Source organism: Pseudochaenichthys georgianus, chromosome 1 (assembly GCF_902827115.2).
Source record: "Pseudochaenichthys georgianus chromosome 1, fPseGeo1.2, whole genome shotgun sequence".
NCBI lineage: Eukaryota > Metazoa > Chordata > Actinopteri > Perciformes > Channichthyidae > Pseudochaenichthys > Pseudochaenichthys georgianus.
Window position 1 is genome coordinate 5378343 of NC_047503.1, and position 12829 is coordinate 5391171.

Here is a 12829-nt window from a genome sequence, read left to right on the forward strand (position 1 = left end):
CGTGGCTGTGTCTTTAGTTGAAAGCCCGGTGGCGATCTGCTCATCGAAATAATATGCTACAAAAAGCGCTATAGAAATATAATTTATTATTATTATTACAAAGAGGCGGACTGGCCATCTGTGTGTTGAACTTTACTGTCGGCTCCCAGACCGTAGTCGAGGAGGGCAGAAGCAACAAGCTTCAGGTTCAATAACCCACCCTAGCTTAATGACTGGAGAGAGGCGAGCTCTTCTTGGGAGGCCGTTGCATTTATTTAGCTGTTCTTCTGTTTCACAAAATACATCACAGACCTCTGTTTTTCTGCTTCCTCGTTTCACTTCCAGAAACATACACACGTTCTCTCACTGTCGCTCTACCATCCACAAACACACATGCACAAGCCACACCTCTCTCTCTCTCTCTCTCTCTCTCTCTCTCTCTCTCTCTCTCTCTCTCTCTCTCTCTTAAAGGGACAGCGATCTCATCTCACTCTGCATGACCCTAATATCACAACACGTGTGTTCTGGAGAATCACAGAACGGACGATCGTCTTTATTATTATGTCAATTATTTAAATGTGTTTGTTAAATTCAGCATCATGTAAGTTGCGCTGACAGGAACACAGAACACTGCTTCCGCGAGGCTCCCCCCGCCTTCCTGTTGATAGTTCACGAGCGTCAACCCCCCCCCCCCCCGTTGATGATTCTCGATCGTTAGCACGCTGATAACATTTTTGCTGGTGTAGACTGTCTATGTTCATTACACTATCTTTAAATGAGTACATGAGATAAACTCCCTCTGGAAGGAACTTTGGGATTTTAGCCTTTGCAGACCATTTACATGCACACAGACCTATAACACAAATGCAGAATAGGGCCTCTTTGAGAAGCACCGTTACTTACATGATTCGTGTGTGTGCGTAAATATTGTGGCTGCAGGGAATTGTGGGACATCAATGTCTCCTTTCCTTTCGTAAAGGATAGTCCGGTAGATAACAAGGGAAGTATATGAGCTCATGGCTGCCACTGAAGTACTTCCGAGTCATTTCCCTCAGTTTGGAACATTGCTAAGCAAAAAATACATTTGAACCGAAACCCAGCTCTCCGTCCCCTTTTCTTTCCCCAGCTGCTGTATGAGGACAGTCAGATGGTGACTCTGACGGCCCCCTACATAGCCGGCTTCCTGGCCTTCAGAGAAACCCCCTTCCTCCTGGAGTCTCTGCAGCATCTGGAGAGGGACCAGCCCCAACTTCTCCCTCAGGTCAGCTTTTGCACACATTAAAGTGCTTCATTGAAGTGCTAGAAGAGTCCTTCCAATGACTTGAGGTACAATTATAAACATATAATTAGCAACTGTTTGAGATGTTAGAGTGTATTCAGGGTCGGCTGTGGCTCAGAGGTTTAAGATGGGAGACAAGGGGAACTAGCCAGGGTGGGTCGTAAATAATAAGCCCATGAAAACTTCTAAACTTCTCTAACTAACACCTCATCATCATACATCTGCTATGATACATCTTGTCAGCTTGTTATGTGATATTGTCTCTGCTCTCCTTACAGTATGTTTACTTTGTTAGCCTCAGGTGGACCTGGGCTTAGTTTTGCTCTGATTGTAATGCTAAATCAGCATGCTAACACATTAGAATCAGTTTTTGTCATGACCTGCTAGGAAGCAAAGTACAGATGAGGCTGGGATGTTGGTAAGTCATTTTTGAAGGTATGCACAATTAACAAAACAAAAACGGTACTTACATTTGCTGTTTTATGTGCATAAGTGCATCCCATTGCGAAGTATGGCAAAATGTACTATGTGTACCGTCCTCATAATGGTCAGAAAGTTGAGTGTGTAGCGCTTGACACTTTTCACACTAAATGACCGCCATCTTGGCTACTGAACGGGAGTCACAGGACCATCCATCATTGCAGTTGCTCCGGTAAATAAATACAGGATTATACTGTACACATAAAGGTTATAGGTATGTTTTTTTTTTTTTTTTTTTTTTTTTTACTATTTAGGGAATGTGCTATATTAGTTGTTGAGGAAAATAATAAAGTGTTAATTGTATAGGGTTATTTGAGCAGTTTGTATAATGATTTGTTTCTGGTATGTGTGCGATTTTAGACACTACATGATACAAGTGATACAGTACATTTATTGTACTTTTGGGAAGTATCTGTATATTTCAGACAGCAATGGATTTCCAAATTAGATCTAAATTACACACACAACCAGACAGCCAACCTACTGACACTATTGGGCTCATTCAAAAAGTGAAAACTTGAACATTAAAACACGCTGAATTAATTTCAACTCCTGTGACAAAGCGCTCACTGTTTCTCAAGAAGCCGTCTATAATTCCTCCACACCCACTCCCTTCTGTCTGTCGCTATCCACACACCTCCCTCTCTTCCTCCCACTCTCTCAGCATGCTCGCAGGTGCGCAGAAACAACACACTTTCACCCCATACACACACAAAATCCTGCACACACAAACACTTCTCCTGACACCTCACCGCTCCCTTTATCTGGCCCTTTGACACGGGTCCTGATTCACAGCGGAGATATGAGTTTCGAGTCACTTTTGGCTTCCAGGGTTCATAAGTGTGGGGGGGCTGGAAGTATCAGTGTGAAGATCTTGTCTCTTTCTAACTTTAACTTTTGAAGCTCAGGATAAAACATTCTGTTATCTCACACTTTACGTGACATCAGACCGAGGCACAGAGAGGTTGGGGTGAGAGACTGTTGATACGCAGAAAAAAGTTTCCCTGCTAAGGTGTTAACTTCATTCAGAAAAGAAGCACAGGTGGATCCCATAACATCACGATGCCTGTGCTGCACTGCAGTCTCTCAGCAGCCTGATTAACATTACGGATCACACCTGTGCTTTTCCTGATCTAACATGTTCAAATATCTGCCGTGCAAAAGGTCTTCAACCTTGACAAATACAACCCTTTACAGCGATAGGTGATTTGTTTCCCATTGTGCCCTCTCCACAGGTGGTGTTTGTGGATGGGAATGGTCTATTCCACTACAGAGGTAGGTCAGGCTGCTCTATGCCGACACAGGGAAAGGGTTTGCAATATTTGTGCCTTCTTTTGTATTTACAGCAGGATGTGTTTAGTGGCAGTCAGAAAATGCATTTGTATACATTAATGGAAAAAAAAGCACGTGTGTGTAAGTGATGACCGCGTTAATTTAGGTGTTGCTGCATTTACTAGGGATGCAGCGATTGATAAAGTCCAAGGCCAATAGCAATGTTTATAATAATTGAGCTTATACTGATGTTTTTGTTGCAGTTGCATGTGTGCAAGGCTGTTTTCATGTCACGATAATACATTTCTTTAATGTATAACACGAAGTCAACACTGTTCTATCAAGAGCAAACCGGCATTTGAATCTGACCCAGGCCCTGTTTGTTCCCTGCAGAGTTCGGCCTGGCATGTCACCTCGGGGTGCTTTCAGGGCTGCCGTGTGTGGGTGTGGCCAAGAACCTGCTGCAGGTGCAGGGTGTTAACAAGGATGAGGAGCACCAGTCACAGGTGAGGCTCTACTTAAGCTCACACCCCACAAAGTTGTACATATATTTATTCCTTTCTGTTCTGTAGAGCTTTGTCACTCTATGATCTATCATCAGTGTATATACATCATATTTTGTTTACTCGTGTTGTAAGAAAAAAACTCGCCAACTTTGACCAGAGTCAAAATATGAGTTATGTAAGTTAAGGCAGGGGTTCATCCATCCATCCATCCATCCATCCATCTTCTCCCGCTTATCCGTGGTCGGGTCTCGGGGGTAGCAGTTCCAGCAGAGAGCCCCAAACTTTCTTTTCCCTGGCGACATCAACCAGCTCTGACTGGGGGATCCCAAGGCGCTCCCAGGCCAGCGAAGAGATATAATCCCTCCACCTGGTCCTAGGTCTACCCCTTGGTCTCTTCCCAGCTGGACGTGCCTGGAACACCTCCCTAGGGAGGCGCCCAGGTGGCATCCTAACTAGGTGCCCGAACCACCTCAACTGGCTTCTTTCGATGCGAAGGAGGAGCGGCTCAACTCCGAGTCCCTCCCTGATGACCGAACTTCTCACCTTATCCCTAAGGGAGACACCAGCCACCCGGCGGGGGAAACCCATCTCGGCCGCTTGTATCCGCGATCTCGTTCTTTGGGTCATGACCCATCCTTCATGACCATAGGTGAGGGTAGGAACGAAAATGGCCCGGTAGACAGAGAGCTTTGCCTTCTGGCTCAGCTCCCTTTTCGTCACAACGGTGCGGTAAAGCGACTGCAGTACCGCTCCCGCTGCTCCGATTCTCCGGCCCATCTCACGCTCCATTGTTCCCTCACTCGAGAACAAGACCCCGAGATACTTGAACTCCTTCACTTGGGGTAAGGACTCATTCCCTACTTGGAGTGGACAGTCCATCGGTTTCCTGCTGAGAACCATGGCCTCAGATTTGGAGGTGCTGATCCTCATCCCAGCCGCTTCACACTCGGTTGCGAACCGATCCAGTGAGTGCTGAAGGTCGCAGACCAATGAAGCCATCAGAACCACATCATCTGCAAAAAGCAGTGGTGCAATCCTTAGTCCACCGAACTGCAGACCCCCTCCCCCACGACTACGCCTCGAAATCCGATCCATGTATATTACAAACAGGATTGGTGACAAAGCGCAGCCCTGGCGGAGGCCAACCCTCACCGGAAATGGGTCCGACTTACTGCCGAGGACCCGGACACAGCTCTCGCTTTGGGAGTACAGAGATTGGATGGCCCTGAGTAGAGACCCCCTCACCCCATACTCCCGCAGCACCTCCCACAGTAACTCCCTGGGAACTCGGTCATAGGCCTTCTCCAAGTCTACAAAACACATGTAGACCCGATAAGCGTACTCCCAGGCCCCCTCCAGGATCCTTGCGAGAGTAAACAGCTGATCCGTCGTTCCACGACCAGGACGGAATCCGCATTGTTCCTCCTCAATCTGAGGTTCGACAATCGGCCTGACCCTCCTTTCGAGTACCTTGGAGTAAACTTTCCCGGGGAGGCTGAGTAGTGTGATGCCTCTGTAATTGGCACACACCCTCTGATCCCCCTTTTTAAAAAGGGGAACCACCACCCCGGTCTGCCACTCCTTCGGTACTGTTTCCGACTTCCACGCAACGTTGATGAGACGTGTCAACCATGACAGTCCCTCAACACCCAGAGCCTTCAGCATTTCCGGGCGGATCTCATCCACCCCCGGGGCTTTGCCACTGTGGAGTTGTTTGACGACCTCAGTGACCTCCCCCCGGGAGCTTGGAGTTGATCCCCCATCATACTCCAGCTCTGCCTCTAACATAGAGGGCGGAGTTGTCGGGTTCAGGAGTTCCTCAAAGTGTTCCTTCCAACGCCCCAACACTCCATCAGTTGAGGTCAACAACGTCCCATCCTTACTGTACACAGCTTGGATGGTTCCCTGCTTCCCCCTCCTGAGGTGTCGGACAGTTTTCCAGAACAACTTTGGTGCCGCCCGAAAGTCCTTCTCCATGTCTTCTCCGAACTTCTCCCACACCCGCTGCTTTGCCTCGGCCACGGATGAGGCTGCTGCCCTTCGGGCCTGTCGGTACCTTGCAACTGCTTCGGGAGTCCCCCGGGATAACAAATCCCTGAAGGCCTCCTTCTTCAGTCGGACGGCTTCCCTGACCACCGGTGTCCACCAGGAGGTTCGAGGGTTACCGCCCCTTGAGGCACCTAGGACCTTGAGACCACATCTCCCCGCCGCGGCTTCGGCAATAGAGGCTTTGAACACCGACCACTCTGGTTCAATGTCCCCAACCTCCACAGGAATGCCCGAAAAGCTCCGCCGGAGGTGTGAGTTGAAGGCCTCCTGAACTTGGGCCTCCTCCAGACGTTCCCAGTTCACCCGAACTACACGTTTGGGCTTACCAGGTCTATCCAGAGGCTTCCCCCGCCACTCGACCCAACTCACCACCAGATGGTGATCAGTTGACAACTCCGCCCCTCTCTTTACCCGAGTGTCCAAAACATACGGCCTCAGGTCCGATGATACGATAACGAAATCGATCATGGACCTTCTGTCTAGGGTGCTCTGGTACCACGTACACTTATGAGCATCCTTATGTTCGAACATGGTGTTTGTTATGGCCAATCCATGACTAGTACAGAAGTCCAGTAACAAACCACCACTCCGGTTCAGATCAGGGGGGCCGTTCCTCCCAATCACGCCCCTCCAAGTGTCTCCATCATTGCCCACATGTGCGTTGAAGTCTCCCAGCAAGATTAAAGAGTCCCCTTCAGGAGTCCCATACAGGACAGGATATTATAGTTTTACCTTAAAGGGGAAAGGAAACACCAATTACAGTTATAATATTCCGGTAGTTTATTCATTTTACAATGGATATTGATCGTAATATTTATTGTATATGATATTACTCGCCAAAAGAAAATTAATTATCCGCCGGCCGGGTGGGGAATTCCGGGACCAGGCCGCCGCCATTAGGGGAGTCCCAAATGGTGACGTCACTGGCTGTGTTTTCGCTCCACCTGAAGTCAACACAACGTAGCAGATATGGCAGCGATGGAGGAATTTTGCAATGAGATCGACGTTTTGAACGATGAATTTGACTATTCGTCGGGAGATGACATTGATGTGGAAGCATCTACAGTTACCAGGCATCCCATGGCCTATGCTTATGAACCGATTCGGTCGAATAGAGTGGCATACGATCCGGAATAAATTTTTTTAAAAAACACAATGCTAACAGTGAGCCTCTGAATTAGCCCCGAGCGAAAATGCTAACCTATTACTGCACCAAAAATCACTCCTAGCTCCCTTATTACTTATCCTAGCCGCACATCCAACACATCGTTTATGATCGCAAGGAGACACAGAATCTAACGGTGCCCACCTCAACACTGAAAGATACAAACTCGCGAGGTTATCCACAAAAACGTACATCAAAACAAGTGGCGCTAGGTACTAACATACGCCAGGCTAACGGCTTACCTTCCTCATTGTCTGGTCTAAACTGGTCTTCAATGGCATTACAATGATAAAAACGATGATGTAGTTAATCTATAGGTTAATATCCAATGGGGCTGTGTCCCCTTTGAAATGTTCTGATAATCTATAAGCAATACAACTGCAATTCCGTTATCTGCTGTCCGCTCTGTGCTCCGTGCGCTCTGGGTCCTGCAATACCATCCATCAATAGCAATACTAGCCTTTTTAGGGCTGTTTTCGACAGATGAGCGTGTGTATGCCAGTTTAATTAGTTGAGCTATAGAACACCCCCAATTCTCTATTGTACGTCATAATAGCTACCATTTAGTTTGGACGCGATTGCGTTAATTAATAAGGTCACACTGTGTCAGTAAATACATGTGTGAGCTAGTAATCTGGTAGTGCTGCAATATTTACCTCTCTCTCGGCAGCTGAAGCAACTCGTTTGGTGGCTCGAACTTCACGTTTGTTGACACTGTCATTGTCTTGCGCGGCCGACGTGCTGGGACGGTCGGTGTTCCCGACTGCCTACGTTGAGAAATCGAATATTGTGGGAACAGATCCTGGCTTCAAATCCAATGTTTTGTATTGAACCAGGCATCCAGACTGGACTTTGAGCAGCTTCTCATCCTTTAGTGGCAGCCTATGGAAATGTACTTCTTCCTTCTTTGTATAAAATCCATTTGTGCAGCCTGGGGCAATACAATAAACTCCTGACGACGACCGTTTTCTTGTAATGTAAACTACTGGTGCATTGCACGCCATGTTGTTTGTTATTGAGCTTTGGCCCAGGAAGCCGTACCCAATCAGTGACGTCACTGGGAAAGTCCCGGAGCAATGGAAGCGCCCATGGTCATTAGGCACATATTTCAAAAAGTAAATTCGCGTATCTCGATCGTTTATATTGGAAATAGACTAGATAAATTTCCTAATGGTAATATTGTCGCATGGCAAGCAGTTTGAAAAGTGTTTCCATTTCCCTTTAATCGAAATATTCGGTTATTTTCAAAAGCTTTTTTAGTCTGATGCTTCGATTCATTTTAAACAGACCGTTCAACAAAAGGATACCCAACATCTAAATATTGGATTGTTCTTTCTTAGTAAGATCCCATTTACATTACAATTGGGGTCTTACCTTGACTTGAAGATGAAGTCCATGCTATCCTTCTGGACAACAATATCTTACTTTTTTGTAAAAGTCCTCCTTATCTTCCTCTAGTTTCAAAAGTCTAGTTTGTTGTTCGCGTCTATCGTCTCTGCGTAGAATAACAGTAGCAACAAGGACCTGTGGTCTCACTTGCGCCCCCTTCAATGCGGCAAAGGTTATGGCTGCCTCCCCTGGTGCTTTTTTCATTGCCGTTGTATGATGAGACCAGCGAGCCTAAATATCATACGTGAAATAAGTTATTTAGAGACTATGGATGGCGAGGATAAATGTAATAAAGAGATCTACAAACATTACATTGGTGGCATACAGTGAGATGGTAACAGGCATGCGCTGAGGGCCCGCTTTCCAGACAGTTTCTGTGGGGCGATGCATTCTGAGGTGAGGCAGAGCTCATCTGTGCCTCACCTCACCCCACAGTAACTGGCTGGAGAGCGCTCACAAAATAAGTGCCCGCGCTAAATTAGTGCCCGCGCTCCAGCCAGTTACTGTGGGCTTACGAGAGGCAGAGCTCGTCCCTGCCTCACTTCTCATCGCTACCCGTAGTTGTAGCGGAGCTCGGCAAATTTGCTGATTTTGACTATAAAAAGCGATTGGAATCATACATAAATTACATTTACAACACAGATCAGTGGAGACATTTTATTATTATTACTATTTAGTTTTTCTTTAGTTGTTTTTCCGTTACATTGGAGTATGACAGGGGAGGCTTTGCCCTGCATTTTACACAGATAAAAATTGTGGACAGGTTGTCAATTTTAATATTTACTCACCAGCAAGTAGCAACAGAGGCTATTTGTATGTAACAGCCTGAACAAATACTTGAACAATATGCATCCAAAACATATTAACAACGTTAAAAAAAGGAAAAAAAAGAACCGGTGTCAAAACGGAAAACCAAAAAATACGACGTTATTCAGTTTTTAAACCAAAACGGGAAAACAGATAAATCAACATTTTGGTTTTGTTTGTATGATTTACGGATAATCCAGTGAATGCTGGGAAAACGAGGAGAAGGTGCATTATGAAGAAGATGACCACTTCTGCGCTCTCTTGCTCTACCTTTTCTACAGGATGGGCTTTCCTCTAGCTCAGTGTTTCTCAAACTTTTTCATACCAAGGACCACTTAACCAATAAAAAACACTCGCGGACCACCTAACTCCACAAATATCCAAAAACACATCCTTTTTTACAAATCGCCTGAAAATGGTACAAACAAGTGGCAACATGTGTGATGAAGGTGTTTATCTGGGCTATATCATGCAATCAAAAGTTAAACTTAAGCTCGCTCCATTGCGGAGATATTCCCGCGAGAGTGCGGAAAACTTAAATGTATTTATTTCAAATGTGAAATGTTACCAATATACTCACAGACCACTAGGGGGCGCTTACGGACCACACTTTGAGAAGCACTGCTCTAGCTGCTCTGGAGCACAGTCCTCATTGTTGACTGGCTGTGTGTGTGTGTGTGTGTGTGTGTGTGTGTGTGTGTGTGTGTGTGTGTGTGTGTGTGTGTGTGTGTGTGTGTGTGTGTGTGTGTGTGTGTGTGTGTGTGTGTGTGTGTGTGGTGTGTGTGTGTGTGTGTGTGTGTGTGTGTGTGTGTGTGTGTGTGTGTGTGTGTGTGTGTGTGTGTGTGTGTGTGGTTTTGACAATGTGACTTTTGTTTTAAGCCAAGGCCTCCTTCTGTCTCCAATGCACAACGAAGCCTGTGACGTTTTGAATACAAATCAAGCTGAACAAATGTCTGGTTGTTCATAGTATACCTGTGGGACAGCAAAATCTAGATTTCATTAATATGCAAATGTTCATTTTGCAGTCTGCAGTCTGTGACCTGTTAAGGAAAGAATAAATAAGTCAAAGTTACATCTGCCATATATGAGCTGGCGCTTAGCAAGGGTCTAAAGTAACAGGATTAACAGAGTATTCTTCCTTATATTGATTTACAGACATTTTTAAAGCTTATGTAAATGAAACATGTTTTCATAACTTTAATAATTTGAAGCTCCATTACCATAGAGAGAGGAACTCGTCATAGAAATGGTGATAATAATTGACCTCAAGTGCATTCCCTGAGCAAAATATAAAATGCTAAGTCCTTGTAGATGGCATTGATCTTTGTAAGAGCGGTGATGGGCGTTTCTTGTAACGTTGATGGCAAGTGCTGCTGAAGTTTCTGAGGGAACCAGCATACATGGCTCTAGCAATCATCTCATCCACAGCCGACTCAATTAGCAGGCAAAGAGACTCTCTGCTTATAACCCCAGCGGTCCTCATGTAGTAGTGTAACATGCTAATTCAATTCTCGTTAGGAGTGTATCCATCTCCCTCAATTACTGTTAGTGGCTTTGGGGTCAGAAAATGTTGCCTCGTCTCTGCAGTAGGGAAGAATCTGATCTCTTTGTTTCCATAGAACACGGTCAGTCACACATATCTGCTGATGCTAATCCTCGCGGCTCAGAGTTGTTCATGTTGGGTATTAGGTAACGTCGGCACTACACAACACATCTTTGGGCTCAAGCCATCAGCGTTGGATCGGTTGCTTTGCATGAAACTTTAGAATTCCCTCCCGGTCCATGTATACATAATTGTCCCTCTCTGGGGCTCCGTTTAATTTGTCTACAGGCACGTCAACGATTGCAAAGCCTCTGCCAAACGCCAATGTTCGCGTTTGAGGGCTTGATAGGAAATTAGGTAAGAAGTAATCTGTGAGACATAAGCCATATCAGGCTCCCTACCAAAATTAGCCAGTGAGAAATAAGATTAGCTATTACTAGATACAGTATGCTCATCACCACGTACCAATTACAAGAGATATGCTGCCACACTTGATTAGATGTCAGAGTGTATCCCAGAACTCTGGCGGCACACAGAGTGTCCTCAAAAAACAGCAAGCAGTGTTTTGTGAAGGTCACAGAGACGATTTTCTCTCAGGTGCTGTAATTAAATTGGGCAGCCTCAAAAGCAAAGGTGGAACGCAGTGGGCACTAATGGGAAGATATAACCCATCAAAGCTAAACTATTCTGTGCATATAGAAATACACCTTTGTCGCTTGGTGACTTAGTTGTTACAAAGTGTACCCATGTCTCTTTTAAAGGCAAGGCAAGTTTATTTATATAGACCTTTCAACACAAGGCAATTCAAAGTGCTTTACAAAAAATGAAAGACATTAAGAAAATGGCATTTAAAATCAGTCATTAAAAAGAAAAGATAGTAAAATAAACATTAAAAGAAAAAATACATGGATAAAAGTTACAGTGCAGTTTAAGATGTGAATAGTTCAATTAAAAGCAGCGACAAAAAGAAAAGTCTTCAGCCTGGATTTAAAAGTAGTAAGAGTTGCAGTGGACCTGCAGGTTTCTGGGAGTTTGTTCCAGATATTTGGAGCATAATAACTGAACGCTGCTTCTCCATGTTTAGTTCTGACTCTGGGGACAGAAAGCTGACCAGTCCCTGAAGACCTGAGAGATCTGGATGGTTCATAATTTAGCAGGAGGTCAGAAATGTATTTTGGGCCTAAACCATTCAGTGCTTTATAAACCAGCAGCAGTATTTTGAAATATATTCTTTGACACACAGGAAGCCAGTGTAAAGACTTCAGAACATGGAGTGATGTGATCCACTTTCTTAGTGTCAGTGAGGACTCGAGCAGCGGCGTTCTGAATCAGCTGCAGCTTCCTAATAGATGTTTTAGTGAGACCTGTGAAGACACCATTACAGTGTCCAGTCTACTGAAGATAAAGGCATGGACAAGTTTTTCCAAATCCTGCTGTGACATTAGTCTTTTAATCCTAGATATATTCTTTAGGTGATAGTAGGCTGATTTAGTAACTGTTTTAATGTGACTGTTGAAGCTCAGGTCAGAGTCCATGACTACACCTAGATTTCTGGCTTTATCTGTTGTTTTTGAACATTGCACACTGAAGCTCAGTGCTCACTTTTATACATTCTGCCTTGGCTCCAAAACCATAACCTCAGTTTTATCTTTGTTAATTGGAGAAAGTTCTGAAACATCCAGTCATTGATTTGTTCAATGCACTTACTCAGTGTTTGAATTGGAGCATAGTCTCCTGGTGAAATGGTTACGTCAATGTGTGTGTCATCTGCATAGCTATGGTAACTTATTTTGTTGTTTTTCATTATCTGAGCCAGTGGTAGCATGTAGACGTTGAAGACGAACACTTAGCATTTAAGCGACTTCAGTGAGGTACATTGAAAAAATGTAACATTGACTTTAATTAAATGTATTATGTCAACAGGTTCCAGTGTAGTTGAAAGCAAATAGTATTAAGTTGAACCAATTCTTTTTTTAATTTAAACTCTATTATTGCTTTCAACTAACCGAATTCAATGATGTGTAATTTGTTTACATAATACATTTTTTTAAGTCAACGTTTCAAATTGTTTTCAGTTTAGTAGTGTTGTACATTTGTGTCTGCCGTACACAGACTAACACTAAAACTTTTGAAGCAATATAAATCTCGACTTAATGTTTGGTTGTAGCTGGAGTCCAGATATGGTTAGCCTAGCTTTAGCAAGATGACTAAGCAAAGACAACCCAAAAGGCCTCCTGCAAATTGTTGTTTTGACATTTCTGTTTGTATATGGACTTTTACAAACAAGGTACACAATGCTCAAATGTGAGCTGTAAAGTTATTGGTAGGTGTATATTTAAATGTTCGGCAGAGCAAGACTA

General features: G+C 44.5%; 1 protein-coding gene across 1 annotated transcript in view; it reads left to right on the plus strand.

Annotated features, from left to right (window-relative positions):
- LOC117451962 (endonuclease V-like) overlaps positions 1 to 12829 on the plus strand; it is a 180580-nt gene that overhangs the window by 16082 nt on the left and 151669 nt on the right. The window contains exons 3-5 of the mRNA XM_034090356.1: positions 1106 to 1240; positions 2974 to 3013; positions 3404 to 3516. Of these exons, the coding sequence (XP_033946247.1) occupies positions 1106 to 1240; positions 2974 to 3013; positions 3404 to 3516 (288 nt within the window). The remainder of the gene's footprint in view (positions 1 to 1105; positions 1241 to 2973; positions 3014 to 3403; positions 3517 to 12829) is intronic.